Consider the following 27,518-nt stretch of genomic DNA (forward strand, 5'->3'; position numbering starts at 1 on the left):
CAAAAATGCACGGTCAAAAAATAAACAGTCCAGGTCATACACAATAGCAACAGTCCAAGGAGTAATCCAAAATACAAAGTCTTCTTACCAGTCCAGAGGTCAATACACAGGTCAATACACAACTCTTTGGTAGCACAAGGAGACCTCTGCACAACAAATTCCTTAACATGTAGCTTCTTAAATCATTCCTTCTTTTTGCTGAGACCCAAAAAGCTTGCACTCTTTTTCTCTTAAGGATCCGATGGTAGGTTTTTTTAACTGGAAATAATTCACAGAGGACAAGGACAAGGACCATTAGGGAATGGCAAAGGAGAAACTCTTAAGCAACACCAAACAGGACCGTGGGAAACAAGAGCTGGGAAATAGTGAAGCTGGCAGCTAAAATGGCTTCACACGATTGATAAAGATGGACTGTAATTATAATCCACACCAAAAAAAAAGTTAAGGATCTTAAAATGGATTAGGCAATGCAGAAAACTAATCCCTTCATTAATGGTATAAAGTCCACAAAGCATTTGGGAGATCAAGTGCTGAAGAGGACAGAGTGCAGGATCCTTAATTGCACTGAAGATGACAGAAGAAAGATCAAAGGGATGACTTATTAAAGGATCACCAGCTAGATCAAGTACTTTAAAGCTGCTAGTTCATCTGAGAAATTTTGCTACTGATACTCCGTAAGCCCTTTCTTAACTCTAGACTTAATAAGAGGAAGAAAAGGTACAATTAGAATAGAACATACACATTTATTTATATATTTATTCATTCAATCTGTATAGCTGCCCATCTCAATCCATGGACAGCTTACAACTCTAAAAGTATAAAAACAATAAAAAGCATTTTTAAAAAAAAACACAATAAAACCATCCAATAAAATATACATAGCAGCTGAGGTACTTGGCCAGTTCACAGTAAAGCCAACTTAACACATTTAGTGCCCCAGGCTTGGGTACAAAGCCAAGTTTTTAAAGCGATATGAAGGGGTTGGGGCTATTCTCTGAGGGGAGGATATTCCACAGAGCAGGACTACTGCAGAAAAGGCCTGTATTTATTCTAGTCCCCGCCAACCGACACTTTGGCAGATGGGATCTGCAGCATGCCCAATCTGCTAGACTGAATTGGATGGGTAGAGATTCTTAGAAAAAGGCAGTGCCTCAGATAATCCGGTCCCAAACCCCCATATAGAGCTTTAAAGGTGATAAACGGCATCCTGAAAACATACCAATAACCAATGCAGTAACCATTGGTTCATTCTGCACCAGTTGAAGTTTCCAAATGCTCTTCAGGGAAAGCCCCAAGAAGAGCACATTGCAGTAGTCTAAATGAAAGGTTACAAGGGCATGAGTAGGGCCTCTCAGTCCGGAAAGGGGTGTAACTGGCACAGCATTTGAAGATGTGCAAAGTCTCTCCTACCCAGAGTTGTCACCTGCTCTTCGAGTCTAGAAGGACACCCCCCCCCCAAAAAAAAGATGGAAATACTCTGGAAGGTCCAAATATCCACAGGCACTCAGTCCTACTAGAGTTGAATTGGGCATGTTAAAGTTATATAATAATTGGTGCTTATATTCATGTTTAGAATGTACTCAAGTGGAAATCAGAAACAATGCTCTTTTGAAACATTGGGTTTATCTGCAAAATAAAGGGAGAACCCAGTCACAATGTTATGGAATGCAATTATAGCTGCTGTAACTTGAACCTGTAAAAGCAGGAAATGAAACTGCTTTTGCTTTATCAGTAATTTGAATAAAAAAGAGGGAACAGAGAATCTTTGGCATTGTCTCTTTTAATCAAATCCACTGAAGCCTTAAGCAGAATCTATGACAACATGCCTTTGAAAGTCCCTTTCACCTTTGTAGTAATTTATAGTACACAGATATCACTCACTCTGATCAAGTAAAAAGCCTAGGGACTAGACCTAGCTCAACTATTTCAAATTGGAATAGCTGCCAAGATTATTATTTTATCTTTCCAGTCTTTGCCTCCATGGAAACTTTCTTCCTAATTGTCTGTGTTCTGCCATGCTGATCCAAGCTTGCTAGCTTCTGTGCTTTATTACTGCAATTTCATTTATGTGCAGCAACTACATATAACCACATAACGAAGTAATTTGCCACCTTGGTCTTAATGACCCTTGCATTTAAATGGTCGTGTATGCAAACTCAGGAGTGAAGCACACAATTAAACAATTTCTTTATCTCAATCTCCTGTCCCACTAGCATGCCATTGTTTACATCTTTAAAAAATATTCCCGTATGTTAGATTAAAAAACAAAAGCAGTGTTGACTTTGTTTTCTTAGGACCATCCCATTTTTAAAAAGAGTTTTATATGGATCATATTTATCAAATATTTACTGTATAAAAAAATAAAACTGGCATATTAGAATATTAAACGATTCAAAAATAACAATATTAAAACGATTGGATATTAAGAAATATTTCATGAAAGCTCCCTTTTTAAAACAAATACAAAATAATAAGAATGACATTGTTTTAATTTTTTTGCAAATATCTTCAATGTCTGAAACATAATTTTGATTTTGTGAACCCCGAGGTGGTCTTGCAGGACCCCTATGAGGCCTCAGATCACCCTTTACAAAGTAGCCTACTTAACAAATATAAGCTCTGAGCATGTGCAATTTTTCTATTGTAAACTTACCCGCTATGAAGACTGCAGAAATAAAAACCGTGCTAAAAAATGTCCTTGGGAATATACCTCATTTTACTCTACAATAAGCATCATTTTAAAGAAAGCTGGAAATATCGCGATTTGGACAGAGACGGATGTCTACTTGCTCCCCTATTTATGAAATAGTTTTGAAAACAAGAAAAACAGTTCATGTCCTGCCATGAACATGCAGTGTGCTACTATCCTATTATCTAAAGTTCTTCAGCAATTATTTTTGGGCTCCATGGAATCTTGGGGGGGGGGGGGAATCGAGTATCCTTAACAATTCCTGAAAACTGATTCTGAAGTCTTAGCTAATACTAAGCACTGCCACAAGCTTGTGAATATTACCGGCAGGTGCAACTTATTCAGTGTCCACTGTACTTGTCCAGCTTCCAAATCACCTTCAGTGGCGGTTCTGTGTAAAATGAATTGTAGTAGTCTAACTGCTTAGTCATGAGCTCTTGAGCAGCTGTTGCAAGGGCATCCAAAAAGTATGCAACTGGTGCACAAACCAAAATGGAAGAAAAACTCTTCCACCTCCTGCTAAAGGAAAAGCCACAAATCCAGAAAACCACCAACTGCAGTCCTGCTTTTTAACGGTGTGTGTGTGTGTGTGTGTGTGTGTGTGTGTGTGTTGTGTGTGTGTGTGTGTCACGCTGACCAACCAACTTAGGGATCAAGCTGGAGACACATCAATCACCTACACCAGGGGTCCCCAATTCCCAGTCTGTGGACCGGCACCAGTCCATAGCATGCCAGAAACCAGTCCATGCAAAGATGCAAAGCCCCATCTGCAAGATGCAGGCAGCACGCAAAACCATGCTCCCTCCAGTCTGCGAAAAAACCTCTCTCCACAGAACCGGTATCTGGTGGCCCAAAGGTTGGGGACCTCTGACCTACACCCTTTATTTTGATCTGCTCTGACCCAACTGACTCCCAACAGTTATCAAATATTTAGTCAAGACTCCACAGAATCTCTGAACCAGCCTTGGTTGGCAATATATAATTGAGTAACATTGGCATCTTGGATGCTATCTCATCCCAAGCTAACAGATTACTTTTCCTAATGGTTTCACATAGCTACTAAAAAATGAGGAGGCAGAGAAGACTCTGTGGAATCCTATGCAAGAAGAATCCAAGGACCTTTTCCCCCCTCACTTTTCAAATATATTAACTGGTATTGCCCGCTCATATAGCTGCAGAAACTCTGAAGAACAATGCTTCCCATAGCCAATCCATGCAGACAGTGCACAAAGTCACCATGGTTGATGATACTAAATACCACTAAGAACTACAAGAGATTCAGAATGGATGTCCCCTATCACCAAGGTCCTACCAAAAGCAGGTCATCCACTAATAGGAAAAATGGGTGAATCTTTTGATTAGTCGAAGGCAGCAATGGGAAGGGCTCCTTTAAGAGAAAGTTAACAAATCAGACAGGTAGTATGGTGGCAGGAATGAAATAAAGCGTGCTTCTGGAGAACTGTGTATGGACCATACAACTGCTGAAGATATGTCTTTAGATTCGCTCAACACCTCGTAACCGACTGACCACAAGGGACAGGGCTATACAGTCAGAGAATCAGAAATTCTGCATTCATTCTTTATCACTTCCTCTGCCTCTGGTTTGACTAGTTTCAGGGTCTGACTTCTGACTTCCATAGAATGGAAACAAAACACTTCCTCTAACAGAAAGTTCATTTTTTTTACTTCAAGTCTGTACGTAAAGACCATCCTTTCCTATGCAAATAAACTCTTGTTACCTCTTAAAGGCAGGTCAACAGGATATACTATATACTACTTTGGGCAAATGGGAAAAGCAGTAAGTAGCTCAGAATCTGACCTTCACAGAGGCTATTTTGAAGCTAGACCAGGGGTGTTAAACTGTGTCATCCCAAAACCACGCTCCCCCAATTGCCGGTAATGGAGAAAAAGCTCCAATACGTTGCGCAACATCACGTGATGTCGTGAGTTTGACATGTCTGAGCTAGACGGTCCCTACTAATACAGGCTAAAACTTTCAAAATGTTTGTGTGTATTTTTTGTTTGCATGTAATTTCCAGGTTGTTTTGGGTTGAGGTCCTTTCTGTGTCTATTTAATTTACTTGCTAGCTTTTGCCTTTGTTGCTGCATTTGCGACTTTTTCAGTCATCTAAGTTGCTTTTTGCAACCTATACAATGATAATCAAGAAAACTTGTGCTTCCCAAGAAACACAACTTACTTGTGAAAACTATTTCTTAGAAATGAACATTTATTCATTTAAGTCTCCGTTCTCATGGTAAGCATTAAATGCAGCCCCATTGGGGGGGAAGATGTTTGTTAAAATACCCAGTTTGGGATCTGTCATTGGCTATACTATAAATACAAAGTTGAAAGTACATGAGACATAAACTGACTGTTATGTTCCACCATGCAAATGATGAGAACGCATGGAGATAAATTTCCAAATATTCACCAAGTTTGTTGTGGCACACAGCAATTCGTACATTTGAGGCAACACCATACAAGCACTTTTCTAACACAAGTGTTAAAAACAAATCAGAAGAGAAGGAACTCTTCTTCAGCAGTTGTGAGCAGCGATTAAAGGGACAGCTGGGGATTATTTGGCTAAAAGCTTCAGACAAACAACCTATCAGCAGAAGCCAAATGATTAGATACTAGCAGAACCATTCGTGATGGAGCAGAAAGGGAATGGGAAGGCTCCAGGCCATGAAATGGAGCTGACTATCAACAGCTAGATGTTTTTTTAAAAGGGTAAAAAACTCATTTGAAGTTAATTTAGTTCTTGATAAAAAGCATTTAAATGAGATCCAAGCAATGAAACCTTTAATGAGTCCACAGACACAATCCAAAACAGCCTCTGATGGTACAATATTTGCATAAACTTATCAGGATTGCAAATGTCAGGCTTGCAGCTTAAATCTTGCAAGTGCATTTGGAAAATAGGAGTTCCTTTTGTTTTGTTGATATTGCTGACTTAAAATGAGGTATATTTTGCAAATGATTTCCACCAAGCGTGTTCCATCTGGGTGATCATTTTAAACTCAATACATTATGAAGAAATACTGCACAAAAGCATATGGAAGTGGTGGATTGGGAAGGACCTTTGTTAAGAAGCAGGCTTCTCTGTCCATGAGTCCAAGTAGAACTTTGTCATAGGACAAACAGAGGATGTTGTTTAATGATTTCTCTGTTTTTCCTGACTTTTTTGTAAGAAGTTGTGCAAAAAAGTAGGCTGACGGATATCTTCCCCATGCTGCAGTTCACTCTTTCTAAGGCTGCAGTTTAAAAGTGCAGTGTGTGTGTTGATGGATGGCCTGCTTCCTACCCTCAAAATGCAGGAAAGAAAGTAACAGGGTATTTATTTCAGTTTTCTAAATAGGAACCAGACAAATGTGAGAGTATAGGCAAATAAAAGCAAGAAAATCGGTGTGAACATTCAGTGTTGTCATTAAAATTAGCAGTAAGTCCAGAAGAGGTATGCAAAACTGCATGAAAACAGGATAGGATAGGATAGGATAGGATAGGATAGGATAGGATAGGATAGGATAGGATAGGATAGGATAGGATAGGATAGGATAGGATAGGATAGGATAGGATAGGAAAGGAAAACTTTATTGTCACTTTGAATGTATACTAACTGACAACATTAAAATGAAATTTTGTTGCATACAGCTCTCAAAGGGTCACCACCTCCAATATATAGTACATAAATATGACAAAAAATAAATACAGAATTATTTATACACCCACATATATGACGCAGAGAAACAACACAATCTAGATCATATTTTGTAAAGATGTGCATGGCAAATGAAGGTCACATATATTACAGGATGTGAAAGCCCTAATAAGCAGGCATATACATAGAATGAAGGCTACTGCTAAGCTTGTAAGCCGCCCTGAGTCTTCGGAGAAGGGCGGGATATAAATGGAATTAAAATAAATAAAATAAAAATAAATAAGTGGATCAGCAATTGATACAAACTATAATCCACTAAGAAAAATGATGGCTTTAAAAGATGGATGGATGTGTAGCTTTTTATGTAATGTAAGCAACTGAGTTATGCAGCCTTTATCAGCACACAAGACCCACCAAGTTATACACTGCTCTAATGGAAATGAAAGTGTGATAGAGAGGGAAGTGATAAAAGGATTGGGACACTAAGCTCAGTGTTCATGTTGTCCAAGAAAGATTGCCCCCAATGAAAAATTCATTAATGTTACTGGTAATCCATTCATCTTGCAGAACAAGAAGATACACTAATTTCCTCAGCCTCTGAGATCAGTAATCATGTGATAAAGTAATAACAATGCAAACAACAAAAATAGTAATATGCAATATAATCCAGCTGAGTTGATTAGTAGTCTTAATTTCACATGCCCTTGATTCTCCTTAAAATTTCAGGTCCCTTTAAAAACACTTTCCCTGATACTTTTCATAAGGAACAAAATTAAGCTTTCTAGAAAGAGAAATAAAATATGCTTTAAAGAAAATACTGAAAATTCCTATAAATAGAAAATTAAGAATTTAAATTCTAAAAGAGAAAAAGGAAGGTTATATAAATTGGCTCATGCTTTCATAGTTGATTGTAAAAGACAGTAGGCACCCCAGAATGCACATTAAATATGACAGGGGCAAATCTTTTCTGTGATAATGAATGGTACTTGGAAAAGAAATTCATAATCAAAAATTAATGTACCCAGTACCTTTCCTTAAAGAATTTTACAATGCATATTTTTTTTTATCTTTAGATATCAAAACATCTCTCTGGGGAAAAAAAAGATATAGTCTGATTGTCGAATGAAAGAGTAATCAGTATATGACTAGTTCTTGCAAAAAGCAACAATAATAATGTAGTAATAAGAATCACATCCTGGTTTCAGTCTTGATTGCTACAATAAATAACCAGCCTAATAAATTTGCCAAGAGATCCCATAGAACAGTGATGGCGAACCTTTTAGAGACCAAGTGCCCAAACTGCAACCCAAAACCCACTTATGTATCATCGGGTGCCGGTGGGCATGGCCCTTCGGCTGGGCGTGGCCCTTTGGGTGGGGATGGCCCATTGGGTGGGCATGGCTGCAGTGGTAACGGCAGACTGGGTGGGACTAAAAAGTTCAATCAATCAATTCCAACTTTGTGAGATCTTCCCCCCCCCTGCAAGAAGTTGAAATTGATTGATTGAACCTTTTTTTTCCCTCGCACACGGCGGCGGAGGCCTAAAGCGAAAAGGTTTTATAAAACACAGCTGAAGGCCTAGGACTGGGGTGACGGCGTGCGTGCCCACAGAGAGGGCTCCACGTGCCACCTTTGGCACCCATGCCATAGGTTCGCCACCACTGCCATAGAAGCAACTTTTAGAACAGTTAATAAACAAGGTTCCGCTCTTTGATAAAGGGCTCCTTATCATATCATATACAGGGTAAAGATCTCCCCAAGTTGAGCTTGGCAACAAGATAGAAATGCTTTGTCTCTTCCAGATTTTTTTTTTTAAAATTTGTAATGGTTTTTCAAGCAAGTATTAACCGTGGACACACCTGCTTAGTTTTTATCAAAATAAAGCAAGGTCAGTTAGGTGATTACAGCTGTTGCTGTGTTATTTTAAAAGCTGTATTTGAAATTTACCTTTATTGAAGGAAAAAAAGTTTGTCATGAATATTTGGGAGCTGATGTTTGGACAAATGTGAAAACAAAGCCTTTAAGATGCATAGAACCAGATATTGCCATTATTAAAATCCCACAAAATACTAAAAGAATATATCCAATGTACATGTGCGTCTTTCAGACAGTAACTTCTGCAATTCTTTGTTGCTTCATACAGCTATTTGCTATCTTTTATTATCTATCATCCCCTCTACTTTCCCCCAAAGTGTTCATTTTTACTTTTTCCCCTTTTTCCTGCTTCAAACGTCCTCAGTGTCATTATAATCTCAACGCCGTACTTGAATATTGAAAAAACCTCTAATGATAACATGAACTATAAGTGCTAGAACAGTCATTGCACATAGGGGTAATTAAACATCTGATATTTGATCAGCCTGATATGGTATTCTTTTTAATTCCTCTTGAGCTGACTATTCATATTTCAGTTATTCTGCCTTTTCCTGTCCCAACTCCCAACCTCATCAATGCAACCTATCAACTCAATCAGCAAAATAAATCTTCTGTCTTCTCAGTTTTACAGCATGGAACAATGAACCTGCATAAAATCCTGGGTAGGTCATGTGAAATACTAAAACTGATTTTCAGGGCAACAATTAAGGGATCAGGTGTCCTTCTCCCTTTCTGATGGCTACATTTGCCACTAAAAAGAACTTTTTTTAGTTGATGGCTTGTAATCCAGTGTGAGAACAGCTCTTTAGACACTCACAGACAGACTTCACACCTACATATCTTGCAGTTTAACACCTGGAACATGCATGCTTTTTCTATCAGCTACTTAGCAGCTTTTATGCAAGTTTCCAAAGCTACTGTGTTCTCACAGCTGTCAGGGGGAAAAAAGATCTTTGCCCACTGTTGAAACCCCGAAGCAACAAATATAAAACAGAGAAGTTCAGGGCTTGGTTTCCCTGGCAACATTATCTTCCTTCAAAGTACCTCTGTATCTAAGCAACAGAGTCTTCTCCCAAATCATTGGCAAAATAAATCCACCATTTTATCAGGAACAAAAAGGTACGCAGGCTCAAGCCGGTGCGCCCAGTTGCAACCCTTCCTGAAAATTAAAGGGAAAGGTACAGTTGAATGGTTGAGCCTTTCTAAGGAAAGACTTTATTTAGGTCAGCAAAAAGCTGCTTAAAGTGTGTTTGTGCAGCCTACAGGTTGGATGAAGAATCTTTGCTCTTGCAATACCTTGGTGTGCTATGAGCTGGTGAAGGATCTTGAAAATGAAAACAAAGTAATATCCTTCAAATCCAAACCATTTGCTCAAGGGAAAGTTTCATCAGGCTGCTAGCTTAACTGTGATCTTTAAACTTGATTTCCCCAGTAAGCTAATTCTAGGGATCATTGCTTCCAAGAATAATTCTCAGAACTTCATTCCATTTTAGCTTAACCCGTCCAACACTCTTGGCCTTTTGTCAAGACTTTAGGTTTGAAACTACCCTTTAACAATCCATTCTGTGACAGTCCTTTTTTCATAGTACAGTATATAATCTACACAGAATTGTACTCTTATATAATACACAAAAACAAGGGCATCATTCCTCACTAGTAGTCCTAGGAGCTTTGAGAACAGAAATTTAAAGTTAAACCTAGCTTGTATTTTCTCCAGAAGAATCTTTGAACTCCCCTGGAATATATTCCTGGGGCTTTTGGATACTAAAAGCCTGGAAAAAAAGTCTAGTTAGAAATTCTTTGAAACTGCAAATAGTTATAAGTTGTGAATTTCAAAGTGGCCAAAAGTCCTTTGGTTTTTTTTTAAAAAATATAAATATAATGCATGAAGAGAGTGGAGGTTGAAAATTCTGGGGTTTCCAATGTGAGAGCCGAAATATTCTATGTGTTGAAGCCTTCCTTACACATTCTTGGCAGCTGACATATGCCTTAACTGATATATTATTTTGGGATTCCACATATGAATGAATGAATGAACCTTTATTGTCAAAGTACTACCATGTATACATTGAGATTGGCTGAGGGGGGGGAAGTGGGTGGGTTTGGGGTGGGAGGGATTTGGGGATATATTGTAAAATTTTGTTTTTGTAAAACTCTTTAATAAAAAAAAGAGAAGGGTGAGGGGTGACATGATAGCAGTGTTCCAATAGCTCAGGGGCTGCCACAAAGAAGAGGGAGTCAAGCTATTCTCCAAAGCACCTGAAAGCAGGACAAGAAGCAACGGATGGAAACTAGTCAAGGAAAGAAGCAACCTAGAACTAAGGAGAAACTTCCTGACAGTTAGAAAAACTAACCAGTGGAACAACCTGCCTCCAGAGGTGGTGAATGCTCCAACACTGGAGGTTTTTAAAAAGAGACTGGACAGCCATTTGCCTGAAATGGTATAGGGTTTCCTGCCTGTGCAGGGGGTTGGACTAGATGACCTCTAAGGTCCCTTCCAACTTTTATTATTATTATTATTATTATTATTATTATTATTATTATTATTATTATTATTATTATTATTATTAGAGGGCATAGCCTGCAGATGCATAACGTTAGACAGAAATCTCAGAAAGAACCATCCTAACTTATCATGTGGTAAAACAAATGGTGGAAGATTTGTAATTTTTAGATTACATGCATGATTTTGTTAATGTAACCATACGGTAAAATAGAATTAGCTCATCTGGTTGTGTTTCCTGTCTGTACTGCTTGGGAAGGCTGATAGCTGTAGTTCTAGTCATACAAAGCTCATTTCAATAAAATTTCAAAATGACTATATATAAAAACAAACTTATTATTATGTAAGCTGGAAATAAAGAATTGTCAGGAAGTAAATGTTTAATATATGTAAATTAGTTCTCGATTAAACATGACCTTCTAAAACCTGAGTGGAGATTTGGTGGAATCTTTGAGTCAGATAACTTGGTGATGTATATAAAAACTCAGTATCAAGAATTAGTGAAAAAAAGCACTTTTCTATTCCTTCATCTAGTTTTAAGAAAAGGGAGTAGAAAAAGGAAGAATCCCTGCTTGGTGCCAGTGTGAATTTTTTTCCTCCCAAAGAGAAGTTGTGCTTTGCTTCTATGAATCAGCAATTCTAAGTAAAATCTGACAATTTTCCGTCAAGAAGCAGCCACCACACCCTGGAGTAATTTGAGGAGACAATGATTACTATAGATCCCAGGTGTCAAACTCACATCACATGACGTGTCGTGACGTATCGCAACTCTTTTTGCATTGCTAGCAATGGGGTGGGCACGGCTTCGATATGATGAAACCAGCGCATGGGCCGGCAGTTTGACACCCCTGCTATAGATTATCAAGGACATTTAAGTACTCAACAAATAAAGGAGATTATAGTTTTTGTGACCAAAAAAAGTAGTATGTAAGGCTTGCTTAGTAGAATCTGCATTTGGCAATTGACCATAAAGTCTCTTTAATCATAAAAGATGTAAGTCATGATAAACTGACTGATTCAACTTGCTGACACTGAAGGAAAAAAGCTTGGCATCTAGATTTAATAGTTTTGAATTCTTCAGAAGTTGCAGCTTGATTGGTAGAGTACTCAAATAACTACAAAAAGAACATGCTCTAATAGAATCTCTCTGTATGTCCAAGAAAAGCTTAATTTTTGTAATTGATATCCAGAAGAAAACATTATAAAGCATAATCAACTTTGCTGCCAGGATTCAATAGTGATTAATTAATTTCAAGCATTTTCTCCATAATGATACATTTGCAGTCATGACTCTAACAACAATTCTAACAGCTCCCGCAATGATGGCAAGACTAGTTAGGCTAAAGCTGTACAGTTTTCTCAAAGGCACTAGAGAAAATTCATCGCTGAGGAAAGTGATCCATTTGTAGGCTCTAAGTGCTACACTGAAAGTCCCTCAGATTATGTAATGTAGTACGACATCCAACAGCAGTTCTGAAAAACTATTCTGGGCAATCATTGGATATACATATTGGGAATGTCTTCTCATTCCATATAAACAACATGATTAGCAACTTCAAGTAGAGGCACTGAAAAAGTTTTGGAGACTTCCTAAAGCAATGCAAACTGACTCAATTTACTATATCCTGCAATTCTAGGATATTACCTGTGGAGGAGCAATTTTCAAAGAAAGAAAATGCTAGAAAGAACATGTATGTACCTACCCAGTTTTTGGTGGACTATTTTGATGAACTGATCATATCAACAAGGAATTTCTCCTTAGCTTTCCTAACAGGTATTTTAACTGAGACTATTAAAATTATGCAAGCACTAGGATTAGGCCCACATCTGCACAGAATACTTCAAAACAATATACAAAACAGAAATACTCGCAGTAAAGCAAAGAACTTCAGAAAGAAAGCAAAACAAAACATATTTTTTTCTTTTCTGGTTGTATAATCCTAAATATAGTCAGCAGGAGTGATTGAATGTAATGTGACTTTAATTATACATGGATAGCATCTTTTCTGGAATTAAAGTTGCCAAAGGAACACCTTCCCTTTTACACTCCTGCTCAATTAGTAAGAATATCCTCAGAAAACAGGTCTTCACTCCCCTCCTGTCTTGAATTGAGGATACATTATCAACCATGAGTTCCATATTGCTTGCATAAGTTGACAGCATGTTTCTGCTCTTAAGGAAAAGTATTTGTTCAATAGCAGCACCAAAGGTGTATTTCTTTCAACAGAAAATATTTTTCCCAAAAAAAACAATAGCACCTCACCCTCCTTAGGAATATCCCTGTCAGGATAGGCAGTGTGGTACCTACAGTCACCCATATGCCCCTGAAAAAAAATCCCTTGCTGTCCACCAGACTCTCATCCCCCCAAAATGCTTTTAAAAATAAATAGTTGGTGTGCTACAAAGCAAATGTTTATTCCTAGTAATGTAAAAGACCACCACAAAAGTCCACTGAAAATAGAAAAGAGCATCATAAAGAGATTAATTCAGTTTATACATATTTTCTGACTGGCCATGGCTTCTTTTTTGAAGGGGTAAGTTTGCCAAGACAGGTAGATGCTCTCAAAATTTCAATTTGAATTCTCAAAATTAATTAACTGGTAGGTGATATCAATCCTATGACTATCAACATTTTTAGCATGATCCATGAGTGTCAGGCTTCAAACCATAGGTAATAACGTACCTCTTCGGCACGTCCACAAGAAATCCAAGAACTTCAGATAAGTTTCATTTACTGAAGAAAGTTAAAAGCCAAAGTTTTGGGGAATGGTCAGATTTGCTAACTTATTATTTCACACAATATGATAAAAAAAACCCACACTGACCATGTGAGAATTAAATCTCACAAATAATTTTCAAGCATAGTCTGACATTCTGTTCCATCAGTTTCTCCTTTCAGTCCAAAGTTACTATTATAATCTCTCCTTTAGTGTCTAAGATAAATGACAGATGTGAATTTATCTGTACTGAACTATACATACTGCAACTCACTCTAGAAAATACAAAGAAGATGGTGATGGTTTAACCAGCAGGTTCTTTGAGGAAATGCACTTCATTTAATAAATCATATATTTTGGAATAAAATTTACACCTAATCTTTTTACTGATATATCATGGCAAATAAAAGCACACACAAAACTATACAAAACACAAATCTAAAGCATCCAGCTCTCCTTTTTGTTAAATCAGAACTTTTAAAAAACATGATTTAACTTTTTCATTTACACCTTGCTAATTTTTATTTGTGATAGGCTTGTAACATTTTAATTCATTTCCATTTCTTGCCATAACAACCCCTGAAAGCACAAAGATTAACCAGAATAAACAGCCCCTGATTAAAAGCATAATTAATGATCTAGTAGTACATTAGCAAGTACTACTCCACCATTTGGCATCTCCCATCTATATCAATTTATTCTCTTCATTTGCTTCAGCTTGGAGCAAATTAACAAGCCTTTACTTCAACTCTTACAGCCAATAAACACAAAACTGGCAGGCAAGTCGAGATGCTTCACTCCATTATCTTTTTCACATTTCATCTAGCTCCTTTCCTGAAATGAAAAGGTACATATGTATGTTTTTATTTTAGGAATGATAAACATTCTATCTCAGCTTCATAAAGGAAATGTCTACATCTCAAACATTAGTCAGGCAGGTCAAGTTGAAAACCATAAGTAAATGAATTTAATTAATCAATAGTAAATACTTGTATAAAAGTGATGTATATATTTGATTAATGAATAAACATATCCTATTAAGTAAAACACTGACTGTGTCTGCCCTATTGCCACTATTGGAACACTTGTGCAAAAATATGTTTCCTTTGCCCACAGGGGCTCCCCATTTTACAGAGAGAAAATATAATTATTTCAATGGGAAAAAACAAATCAAAGCATTTGCTGAGTATAGTTCAACTCTCAATGAGTTAATCAGTAATTTGTAAAAAAAAAATCCATCATACAAACTGTTGGACACCAGCTTTTCAAAAGAAGGAAAACTTCACAGAATTTGATACTTTAGCCCACAAACTAATCTTCCACTTTAAAAATGTATGCTTTGTAACCTGATTTACTTGTTCAAGAGATCTGTAAATGTATGCTGGGTCTGTGCATGTAGCCCTGTGAATTTATGGAAGCCCAAGCATTTTAGCCAAAGAGCACGAATTCAATAGCATTTTTAATTACACTGAACTTTAATTATTAAAAAGCCTTGACTCGTGAGAACAGAAATTTGCATTGCAGTAAACTCTGAAAGGCAAAGCAAAGCAAGAACATTGCTGGGATGGGGTTTAAAAAGCACAGGATGAAGTACATTATTATTTCATTGAACTGAAACATACATACTGAAGGTGCTGTTCTCAAACTCTGCTAGCAACCTTATGGGGAAGCGGGGTGGGCGGTGGGGGGGGAGAGAGAGACATTAATGCCACGACCTTTACGTGTTAAGAAGATCTTTCTGAGGCCTCTATAATTATCTGAAGGTAGCTTTGTCCTGAACAAGGAAGATTAAAAAGGTTAGGCAGGCCCTTTCAAGACCTCACTCCAGCAACAGTGAGATTATTGCAATTGACCTATTGTGAAGAGGGGGCTGTCTTCTCTTTACAGAAGTTCCGTATTTTGTCTTTGAGTGACAGTAAAAAAATAGTTCAGTGTTGCTCTTCTGACAAAGCAGCAGGGTAGCATTCAGAAAGATATACCCATTCTCACTCTATCCTTATTTGAAATGACATTTGACAGTTTGCAAAAAGGATAAAGTCCAATTAGGGTTGGCAGCTCTAACAAATTAACCTTTATGAGGTAAAAAAGCAAAATGCCCCCTTAAATTGACTGCTCCTTGATTTTATTCTGTGCCTGAGTTCTAAAAAGAAAAAAAACAAGAAAAAAACACTTCCTCCTACAGTTATTAACGACACCATGCATTTGTAAGAATTACAGCTACTTCACAGCCAGAACTCTACAGGTTTGTCTTTGCCATATTGTCAAAACTCCAAGCCAGAATAAGTACAATGTGATCAACTATCAGACGCAGATCAGGATGATGGTACAACAACGGAACTGCATTCAAAAAGAAGCTGATGAATGATAAGGATGCCATAAGGATACAAATTCCCCCTTGATGGCTGGGGAATTTTGGGAGTTGAAGTCCACAGGTCTTGAAGTTGCCAAGGTTAGCCACTCTTATTATAACGCCAGGAGAAGAAACATTACTGTAACGTGTAACCCATAGTTTTTTGTTATTTTTATCCATTTGGGAAATAGCTTTTGTCAAGAGGGTGACTTGATTTCCAGGCTTAAGTCTTTGACCTGCCAAAGTAGTAGGAGAGAGATAAAGGCCTTCTATATTTTGCTCAGAAAAGAACAAGTGCTTTATAGAACTGACATTAATTTGTAGATATATTGATCTTCTTATACTCACAGTCTAACGATTTATAGCATTTTTCTTATCTTTGTGTCTTATTGTGTCCAGAATGATGTCTTTGCCTTTTCGATTTGAAGATCTTCTACCTAATTCCTACCCTTGGAAGTCCTAAGGGATGTTTTCCTTAATATTATTAAGCAGAAACTTTAGTTCTTATTTTCTTCATTTTAAAACAGATCTTCCCTGATACATTTGATGAAACCTTTTGAATATTTTTGATGAAATGAACAGATTTTCATTTTGCTATAGAGCTTACACATAAGTCAGAAGATATTATGCATTATTAAGTTGAATTACTACTCCCATCTGTTAATACCTGACTGAGATTTTAAGAGCTAAAAGTATGGATCATGGTAAAGGTCAGCTTCCAGTAAGAAACCTGTTGTGGATTTCCTAGTCCCCCAAAATGAAGTAAACAGAAATAGCATGCCGAGAAATGATAAGTTCTTAAACTGTACATCACTTAATATTGCAGATACATAGAAAGCTGTGGTAGTGCAGTGGTTAGAGCGCAGTATTGCAGACTACCTCTGTATTCCCACAGCCAGGAGTTTGATCCTGACCTGCTCAAGGTTGACTCAAATTTTGGGGGGCAATATGCTGACTCTGTAAACTGCTTAAAGAGGGCTGTAAAGCACTGTGAAGCAGTATATATTGCTACATGAAATTCCTTGAACCATAAACGCAGCTTTATACTGAACACATACATACTTCTAATTAATATACATCACTTGGGGACTGCAAATCATAATATATAGAAATCAAGAGCAAATCTGTTTATTTAATAGATCATGAGAGATTACTTTCAGCAAATTTGATACTCAGATTTATTTGGAAATCCAAGTTGCTGTAAGCTGTATAATAAAGGGCAGAGCCAGCAACAAAAATAGAGACGCTGTTATAAATTTTCTTCCTTGCCATCTGCCTTTTATCCAATATACCTTCCTTTCAATCGCTTTCTTCCTAGAACATAGAAAACATTCCTATGTTATAGGATAATCCTTTCTATAAACAACACTATCCTAAATCAAAATCTTTTAAAACTTTTTACTATGGTCTTACATTTTGTGCCAAGATAGAAGACATATATAGTATATAGATGAAAGATCATTTCCTTCCTGTATTACACAGAGCAAGAAATCTTCCATGGACTTTCAATTACATACATGTAAAGGAATAAATGGCTGAACGAACTTGATCGGTGGAGTGCCTTCCAAAGGGAAGTAAGATAAAGAAGTTCCTATTGATCTTATCACATAGCAATCTACCCTTCAAGCTGAAGCTACAGCTTTAACTTCACGCTACACCAGATTCTCATTACCTCTTACACCAGAGATTGAGTAGGGTATAAACATGTCATTCCACTTCTGCAGTTTCTTCAAGAAAGGAAAAGTTAACCTGAGCCTATGACTCTTGCTAAGCCACTCCAAAGCACAGTCCCACATAATTTGATAAGTTTCTTGCATGCTTATTAGCTTCAACTTATTAGCTTCAACCCCTTAGACATTGGTCCATACATCTTAGTTGTGTAGTTTAGAGAAAAGTCCACATCAAGTTATTTTTTCCAATTTGTCTATGGGAATTGTATTTTCCCTTTTTTATTCAAAAAGAGCTTTCATTTATTTATTTCAATTTGTTATGGCCACCCACTTTAACAGGCTCTGGGCAACCTTACAAAAACTAATGCAGTATTACAACAGTTAAAAATGTAAATAAAACAAGACAACCTAAACTAAAACAGATGTTATAAAAATCAACAGCTTGCCCGTCAACACATTAACCCCAGGCATAGAGCCAAAGGCAGGTTTTAAGGGATGTTTGAAATCTCAAAAAAGTGGATATTATCAGTATCCCAGTTGCAGAGGGCTATTTCAGAGGGTGGGACCAAGTCAGAATAGGCATGTTCTTAGGCCACACAAGTTGACAACATTTAACAGAAGGGAGTGCACCCACTCTGCCCAAATGTACTGGACAGGCAAAAACAATGGAGGGAGGTAGTCCCTCAAATAACCAGGTTCTATGCCATGAAGCATTTAAAGATTTCAACCAGCACCTTGAATTGCACCCAGAAACTTACTAGACTGACATAGCAAAGGTGGCACATGTGTACAACAAGAAGTGCTCATTATTACTCGTGATACCACAAATTGAAACATCTGTACCTTCTAGATAGTCTTCAAAGGCAACCTCCTATCGAGTGCAGTTTGGTTTAGATATAAGACCAAAAGAAATAGACAGTTTTAAGGATAGTGTCTATCTAAAGCCATTTTGCCTAGCGTGCATTTTTGAATGACTGAATATTAGCCAAGTCCTCTAAAACATTTAAATGAATGGGAATGTGGTGTTCAAATCATTCAGCAATCTATTTATTTAAAATTCTTTACAATAGTTTTATCTACTCTAACACTGAGCTATGGTGGCACAGTAGTTAGAATGCAGTATTGCAGGCTACTTCTGCTGCCTGTGGGCTGCCTGCAGTTTGCCAATTTGATCCCAATTGGCTCAAGGTTGACTCAGCTTTCCGAGATTAGTAAAATGAGGACCCAGGACTTCCGGTTTGCCGACAGCCATAAATGGATGCCTGGAGGACAGCTCCCGTCTTCCACGTCCAGATTCGCATCGCTGGGGGGTCCTAAAAGAACCAAAGAGTTGCCCTGGAGGGGTGTCCAGACAGAAGGGGCTTTTGCAGAAATGCAGGGGGGGGCAGCAACCCCCTCGTTAGTGCCTGCATTCCCTTTGTACCGGCGGATGAAAGACTGACCATAGGAATATGGCCAGCTCCTAGGCTGCAGACAGCCGAAGTCAAATCTACCATCAGGCAACGTTAAAGCAGCGTGGAAGAGACGAGGGTAAGATTCCTCTCTTTACCTTAATCATCTTCTTTTCACCTAATTAAGCTGCTAAGTACTTCCCCCCCCTGTGGAGAGGGAGGGGGAATTTAACCCTTCCTTCGGAAGGCGGTGAACAAACTCAGGGGTGTTTTTTGGAAACAAAAGAACATTTAAGAAAGAAATAACAAAAGAAAAGAACTCTTAAAGTACTTGGGGGACACTCAGTGGCGAAATTTGAAATAGCAATTCTGACTTTCTCTTTAAAAAAACCAAGAAAATATTTAAGAAAACAAGATAAAGAGTAACCTTGAACATCAGATGTGAAAGCTTATAATGGAAGAGTTTCAAAAACAAATTCATGCTCTGTGGGAAATATCTTACCAAACTTATCAGCTCCTTTCTACAGCTGGCGATGAAATAAGAGCTTTTGGAAAAGAATTAGAAAGTATCTCGATGAAACAAACTCAAATTCAAACTGTGACTACAACTAATATTTTACTGGGACAGAACTTAACAGAAGAAATTGAACAATTAAATACACCGGCAGAAGAATTAAATAGTCAACAAATACAGGTGTTTGAAGATGGTGATGGAGAAAACATGGAAGGAAGTTTATTTCGACCAGGACAATTGTACCAAGAGGTGAAAATAATAAGATTTGGTGCTGTTGGCAGATTCTTTAATTCTTCAAAGGTGGAGACTGGGGGTCCACTTCAATATGATATAGTAATACAAGAATGATTTGATGACCCTGAGGCAAAGAAGCGTAAAATGACATGGCAAAGGAAGAAAGCAAGTATAAGATTGAAGAAATATGAACATTTTTAAGAGGCCAAATAAGGTAAAGGTAAAGGTTCTCCCGCACATGCATGCTAGTCGTTTCCAACTCTAGGGGCCGGTGCTCATCTCCGTTTCAAAGCCGAAGAGCCAGCACTTGTCTGAGGACGTCTCCGTGGTCATGTGGCCAGCATGACTAGACGCCAAAGGCACACGGAACGCTGTTACCTTCCCACCGTAGTGGCCCCTATTTTTCTACTTGCATTTTTACGTGCTTTCGAACTGCTAGGTTGGCAGAAGCTGGGACGAGTAACAAACTGCCGACCTTCTGATCGACAAGCTCAGCATCCTAACCCACTGAGCCACCGCGTCCCTAAGAGGCCAAATAGATAATATTAAAATAGACAGGATGGTACTGGTATTACGAGAATGTTTTGATGAGTAGATAAAAATATTGATTAACTAATAAAAAATAATAAAAATAAAAAACAAAATACAAATGTGTGAATATTAACACTGAAATATTGAGTTTTTCTAAATGATATGGGTTAAGATGTATATATGCTAAGAATGATAGAAGGTAACTAATATATTTGGATGCAGAGACATGAAGGATGTATTGAATGTTAAAATGGAACAAATTTTGGTTAATTTTTAATATGTGGAAACTATAAATGAGAAACAAGAATATTGTATTGTCCTCCTCTTTTCTTTTTCTTTTTTCTTTCTTTTTTTTTCTTTTCTCTTTTTTCCTCCTCTTTGTGATTTGTATCTTAATGACTACTATTTTAAATATTGTATAATTGATATAGATATGGAAATGAGATAAATGAGAACAGGACTACATTACTAGGTATTGAAGAGAATTGTATAAAGGAAAAAGAGGGTTTTTTTAGTAATATGAAATTGAGAAATCTTAAAACGTTTTAATTTTAATATCAATGTAAAATTAAAGCTAGAAAAATAGATAAGGTGTTTGATATTTTAAAGATGGAATGTTAAAATATGAAATATACTAAAAGATTGATGGATATATATTAAAATAAAATAAAATAAACTATTAAATGATTGATGGATAGCAATAAGAAATATGTTAATTTAGATAAGAGATAGTATATATCGAAGAAAAGAGAGAGAGGAAGTATTGGTTATAATAATGTGGAGATTTGTAATAATATGTATTTATTTGAAATGGAACTATTGTAACTCGGACACCACGTTGCTTTTTAAAGATATTATTGTAAATATTGGAAAACTAGTAAAATATTATTTAAAAAATGACCCAGATTGTTGGGGGCCATAGGCTGACTCTGTATACTGCTTAGAGAGGGCTGTAAAGCACTGTGAAGCAGTACATAAGTCTAAGTGCTATCGCTATTTATCTGAATTTGGCTGAAGAAGACTTGGTTCAGGCTACAATGAACATCAATCTCTTTGCTGCTATCAGAATCAATAGCAAATTGATTTATTTAAATTACAATACATTTCAAGAGAATGATACATGGCACCACAGAATGGGAGCATGTAGGTGACTTTGGTTGAACTGAAAAAATGCTAATGAGGTTCAGCCCCAGTTAGTATTTTAATAGGAGAAATCTCAGAGTTCTATGCTTGACAGGGAAGTTGAAAAAGGCAAATGGGAAGAAGGTAATGGCAAAGTATGTCTCCTATTACTGCTAGTTCAAAGATTTAGGAGACCATCATATAAACAAAAAGCTTTAAAAATTCTCTGTTATCAGTGAAGAGACCCATTTCCTTGCCAGGTTAAAGGCTGTTAAAAAGAATATCAAATGAATATCAAAAGGTATAGGTGATATATTGGTTCTAGGAGGAACATAGTTCAATTGCTGTAATTTTTCTAACTTCATACCATTTATTTCAATAAATATTGATAAGGTAAACTATGAGAATTGTACTTGTAAAGAACAACAAGTTTGAGGCAGCTGCCAAAGAGCCTGATATCTTTTGCAGCAATGGGGTTCCATACTTTTAATATTGAATAGTGAATAACACTGAATAACATTGATCTTAAGAGTCCTGGTGAACAATCACTTAAATATGAGCCAGCAGTGTGCTGCAGCTACCAAAAAAGCCAACACAGTGCTAGGCTGCATTAACAGAGGGATAGAATCAAGATCACCTGAAGTGTTAATACCACTTGGTAAGGCCACACTTCGAATACTGCATCCAGTTTTGGTCACCACAATGTAAAAAAGATGTTGAGACTCTAGAAAGAGTACAGAGAAGAGCAACAAAGATGATTAGGGGGCTGGAGGCTAAAACATATAAGGAAAGTTTGCTGGAATTGGGTATGTCTAGTTTAATGAAGAGAAGGACGAGGGGCGACATGATAGCAGTGTTCCAATATCTCAGGGGCTGCCACAAAGAAGAGAGAGTCAAGCTATTCTCCAAAGCGCCCAAAGGAAGGAAAAGAAGCAACGGATGGACAATAATCAAGGAGAGAAGCAACCTAGAACTAAGGAGAAATTTCCTGACAGTGAGAACAATTAACCAGTGGAACAACCTGCCTCCAGAAGCTGTGAATGCTCCAACACTGGAAGTTTTTAAGAAGAGACTGGACAGCCATTTGTCTGAAATGGTATAGGGTTTCCTATAGGGTTGGACTAGATGACCTCCAAGGTCCCTTACAACAACAACAAAATCATCATCAACATCATCGTCATCATCATCATCATCATCATCATCATCACCATCATCATCATCATCGTGATATATCCTGTAGATAAAGTATCCTTAAATTGAGCTCAACTACTGGCCACTACATAAACATCTTTTTTTCTTTTTGTTTTTTTGTCATTAAGAATTACATTCAGTTCAAAGTTAGAAGGCCATTCATCATTCCTGCATTACAGAGACATAATTATAATGCCAACATCACTCACTGCACTGCACCTATTTGCAGTCCCTCCATTAACCTTATCAAATCTGAAAAGCACCTAGAGTATTACTTTGATGCTCCTTAAGACCATAATGAAAACCCTACCTATGGTATTTTCAGGTCTGAGAATTATAGACATCAAAAGAGCAAAACAGGGCTTACCAGGAATGTTGTGTATTGTTATTGCTAAAATCAACAGCAGGATCCTCCTCCAACTGCTGCTTGCTGGAACAGGAGGGTTGTCTTTGAGAGTGTGGGACACTGCAGGAAGTTCTGGCTGATTATGTTCAGCACCTTTCCTCCTTTGATATGGTTCCCCATTTTCACCTTTGTCTAGAGTAAAAATAAAAAAAAGTTTACAAAACTTTAGGTTGCTAAAACAAAGAAATAAAGGAAAGATACAAAGATGATGATGAGCATACAGAGTTTAATATTAATGTAAACCATCTTTCCCTAATATGGTTCCATCCGCATGTGTTGGAAAATTGATATAAAATTAGGAGAATTGCAGTTCATCACATGCAGACGACACTCCTGGGGGGAGGGAGGGAATGATCTGAAATGAAATATTTAATTAGAGGTTAAAAACCTACAAAATATTGTAGAAATGCAATGGTATATAAATAAAATCATGTTATCAGATTTTCCACTATATATAAGTGAGACTGAGTGAACACCACAATTTGGGACTTGTTCATATATCCCAGGAATAACTTGAAATGATTGCTTATTGCTTTTTGCTACATTATTGTAATTGTCCATAGAATGCAATCTACAGTGGGCAAAAAAGTCAAAAATCAAGTAAACCATGCTAACATTTCACACAGTGATCTTAATAGAATATTACTGGTAGCATAGAGAGCTAGTATTTGCAGCTTATGCACAAGAGGTATTTTCTAATAGAGTAAAATTATAAACAGAGCAGCAAAGAGAAAGAGTTCAGAATGAAAAGAATGTACATGAGCATGTAATAATACAGTCAATCATTGCTACACTAAAGGATAGAGTGTTCATTGGTTAACTCTAAAAAAAAAACATTGTTAGATTCTATCTATTCTTCTCTTTTCTGACAGAGCTGTCTTCAAAAGGTCTCTCTGATTTAAAGGCCAGTATGAGCAAAGCAAGTTTAAATTAAGGCCATAGAAAAATGGGCAAAATACAGCATTTTGAAGTACAATATCACATTCTTTCCACTGATTAGTAAAACTTAAGAAGATCCAGATATATTAATGTAACAAAGGCAGATGTTTCTGAAATTTACATAAGCAACAGCTGTACTCTGATTACAATTATCTGACATTTTCAATGCATCTTGACTCTCTTTACCCAACCACCTTAAAGTCTCCAGGCAAACGAACAAGTTTCAGAAGTCATTTGAAGGCACTTCTCAATTAATGTCAGTTGCTTCCCATGCCATTTCAAAGCAGTTTAATGCTAATGTTCATGCTGCAAATAACTTGGCGGCCCCTGAAACTCTCTAGCACATTAAACATTGGCTTAGAAACTAAGTAGAGGAAGCCAACAGGTAAAAACAAAAACAACATGCAATCTTGCATCCTGCCATTTGAAATGACAGTTTTGAAAGAGAAGGTGAGAACCCGGACAGCATAAAAATATTCAGTGGTATTGTAGAAAATCTGGTCTGACTCCATTGTCAGTGCAGGTTGTTCAAACAAGTATTAAATAATAGGAAACACAAACTGGCATCTAAACACACTAAAATAAACAGGTCTTCCAAACAGATATTTTTACCCTGTAAAAAATACTAATATCTCATAATGGTTTGGCAAACACGAGGAGCCAAACAAAACCGGATGAATTTAATCAACTTCTTTTGGTCACCAGAGTTTGGAAAAAAAAAAATCAGAGAAGAGCAACTAAGATGATCAAAGGCCTGGAGACTAAAACATATGAAGAACGGCTGCAGGACTTGGGTTTGGCTAGTCCAGGGGTCAGCAACCTGAAACAGTGAAAGAGCCACTCGGAACCGGTTCCCTCACAAAAGGAAAAACTGGGAGCCGCAAAAAATATGTGCGCATGCACGTACATGCACACATGCGCACAACAGGGTTTGACTGAAGAGTGGAGCCAAGGCGAGATATGCACCTACCCCGCATATTTGAATTGATTGGTTGAACTTTTTTAGTCCCACTTTTTTTTTTGGACTGCACATGGCAGAGGACCGGGAACCGCAGGAGACGGCTGAAAGAGCCGCATGCGGCTCCGGAGCCACGGGTTGCAGACCTGTGGGCTAGTCTAAAGAAAAGAAGAAACAGGGGCGACATGATAGCAGTATTCCAGTATTTGAGGGGCTGCCACAAAGACAAGGGGGTCATATTATTCTCCAAAGCACCAGAGGGCAGGACAAGAAACAATGGTTGGAAACTGAACAAAGAGAGAAGCAACCTAGAATTAAGGAGAAACTTCCTGACAGTGAGGACAATTAACCAGTGGAACAGCTTGCCTCCAGAAATCGTGGGCGCTCCATCACTGGAGATTTTTAAGAAGAGCCTAGACAGTCACTTGTCTAGGATGGAATAGGTTCTCCTGCTTCCCTTCCAGCTCTATTCTATTTATTGCTGTTGTAATGATACAAATTGAGAGCTGTAGCTTACAGATTTATTACATTTGGAGGCAGGGACCATGAAAGTTACAGTGAAAGCTGGCTTGGGAATTCTGGTAGTTGAAGTCCACAAGTCTTAAAGTTACCGTGGTTGGACATCCTTGGTATTTTATTATTTATTTATTTATTTTAATTCCATTTATATCCCGCCCTTCTCCGAAGACTCAGGGCGGCTTACAAGCTTAGCAGTAGTATATGGCATAAGGAGGGGAAGAGATGAGGAAATAAAAATTCTCCCCCCAATACATTTGGAAAAAAAACTCAGGAAATCACAGCCCTATCTATTTTGAGATGCAATCCAGCCTCTCAATATCCTTACCCCATTGAGGGCATCCCTCCCCTCCCAAAGCCTTGTAACTTCTTGCCCACCAAACATTTAGCCCTAGGTGTAAACAGTACTGTAATTGACAGAAATATTATGTTTCATATTTAAACACTGACTCCTAAAACTATAAGAAACTATAAGAAAAAAAAGACTAAGAATAAAACCCTTTTTGTATTTTGAAAAATAAAAAACAAATATATAATTTTTAAAAAAGAATAAAAACTTGAGTTTTTCATTAAAGGTAAAGGTAAAGGTTCCCCCGCACATGCGTGCTAGTCGTTTCCGACTCTAGGGGCTGGTGCTCATCTCCGTTTCAAAGCCGAAGAGCCAGTGCTTGTCCAAGGACGTCTCCGTGGTCATGTGGCCGGCATGACTAGACGCCAAAGGCGCACGGAACGCTGTTACCTTCCCACCGTAGTGGTCCCTATTTTTCTACTTGCATTTTTACATGCTTTCGAACTGCTAGGTTGGCAGAAGCTGGGACGAGTAACAGGCGCTCACTCTGTTACGCGGCACTCAGGATTCGACCCGCCAAACTGCCGACCTTCTGATCGACAAGCTCAGCGTCCTAACCCACTGAGCCACCGTGTCCCGAGTTTTTCATTAAAACTCCTTTAATGTCAGGCAAGGAAAGATAAACTCTCTCGCAAAACAACTCATGACTACATGTATAAAGCCATGAGATTTTCTTGCCAGCAGGACAGAAATGACTTCAGGAATGCTTTATCAAGTTCCCAGTCTGTACAACCTTTGAATGCCTTGTACTCAAATCCTTTCCAGCTCTGATTCTATTTTGCTGTTTTTGAGATCATCCAACATCAAGTAGGTGCTGCTGTTCCCCCTTGCTCAAAATCAGACTTGGTGTCATATCACAGCAATCAACACATAGTGCTCAACTTATTTTTCAGCATAGATGTGTATCTTTTGAACAGAGCTCATTCAAATAGCTAAATCTGAGACTTTCTCCGAGAAAAGCTGTCTTAACAAGTAACCAGTCAGAATGACACGAACGCTGTTGCTGTTGCTAAGAGGAAGAACAAAATAAGAAGCATTATGTTCCACATTTATTTATTAAATATTTTTAACCATCCAATAACTAAACACCTTATCTGTTTTACAGTACGACACATTAAAAATATAATCTGAATAAAAGCATAAATATTACAATCAAATAAAAGGTAGGTCTTTGACCTGTATTAAAGTTTAGTTAATTGATTGATTGAAATACAAAATGAAAGTACCATAGAAACAGGCAGCAGTAGGGTAGTCATTCATAATCTAAAACAATATATTAAACACCAACTCAGGAGCCTGGGAAATGGGAACGTACAAAACTAATGCTAACGTAGGCACCAGCTGAGGCCCTCTGGAGAGGGGATTCCATAAATGGGGTCCCACCACAGAAAAAGTCTTCCCACTTGTAGAGGTCTACCTCTCTTTCTTTGGAGGGACTTGGAAAAGACTTAAAATTGGGAGGGAGGATATGTATGTGTTAGTCTTGCAAGGTAGACCAGAAAGGAAGTACACCCAACTGAAGTAATTCTACTTTAGAATTACTATAGTTTACATTAGCAGAATCTTGCTGGGTGGAGGGTATCCTCCTTGGTCTTCTTTATTGCCTGAGTGTCCTTTCTGAGATGTTTGCCATGTCTACATTCCTTCTGCAAGCTAAGCTGCCTGTAATGGAATGCATTGAGGAAGGAAGGGGAGGGGATAGGAAGAGATGTTGCCTAGGAAACAATCAGAGAAGAGAGGCAGGAGCCCCCCAGTGGTTTAACAGTTAGATAAAGAAATTTAGGAAGGGCCCCCCTCACTTCTTAATCTATGAATGGGGGCCCTTCCTAAATTTCTTTATCTAACTGTTAAACCACTGGGGGGCTCCTGCTACTGTTGTGGACACTAAGTTGATGTTGAATTTA

The 27,518-nt window shown here is 37.7% G+C and overlaps 1 protein-coding gene across 4 annotated transcripts in view; it reads right to left on the bottom strand.

Moving 5' to 3' along the window:
* SLC39A11 (solute carrier family 39 member 11) overlaps positions 1-27,518 on the bottom strand; it is a 383,748-nt gene that overhangs the window by 106,043 nt on the left and 250,187 nt on the right. For all 4 annotated transcript variants that reach the window (XM_081321875.1, XM_081321877.1, XM_081321874.1 and 1 more), the window contains exon 6: positions 22,814-22,984. In XM_081321875.1, coding sequence (XP_081178001.1) covers positions 22,814-22,984 — 171 coding nt within the window. The remainder of the gene's footprint in view (positions 1-22,813; positions 22,985-27,518) is intronic.

This window comes from Vipera berus, assembly GCF_964194415.1.
Source record: "Vipera berus genome assembly, chromosome: 2".
Lineage (NCBI taxonomy): Eukaryota > Metazoa > Chordata > Lepidosauria > Squamata > Viperidae > Vipera > Vipera berus.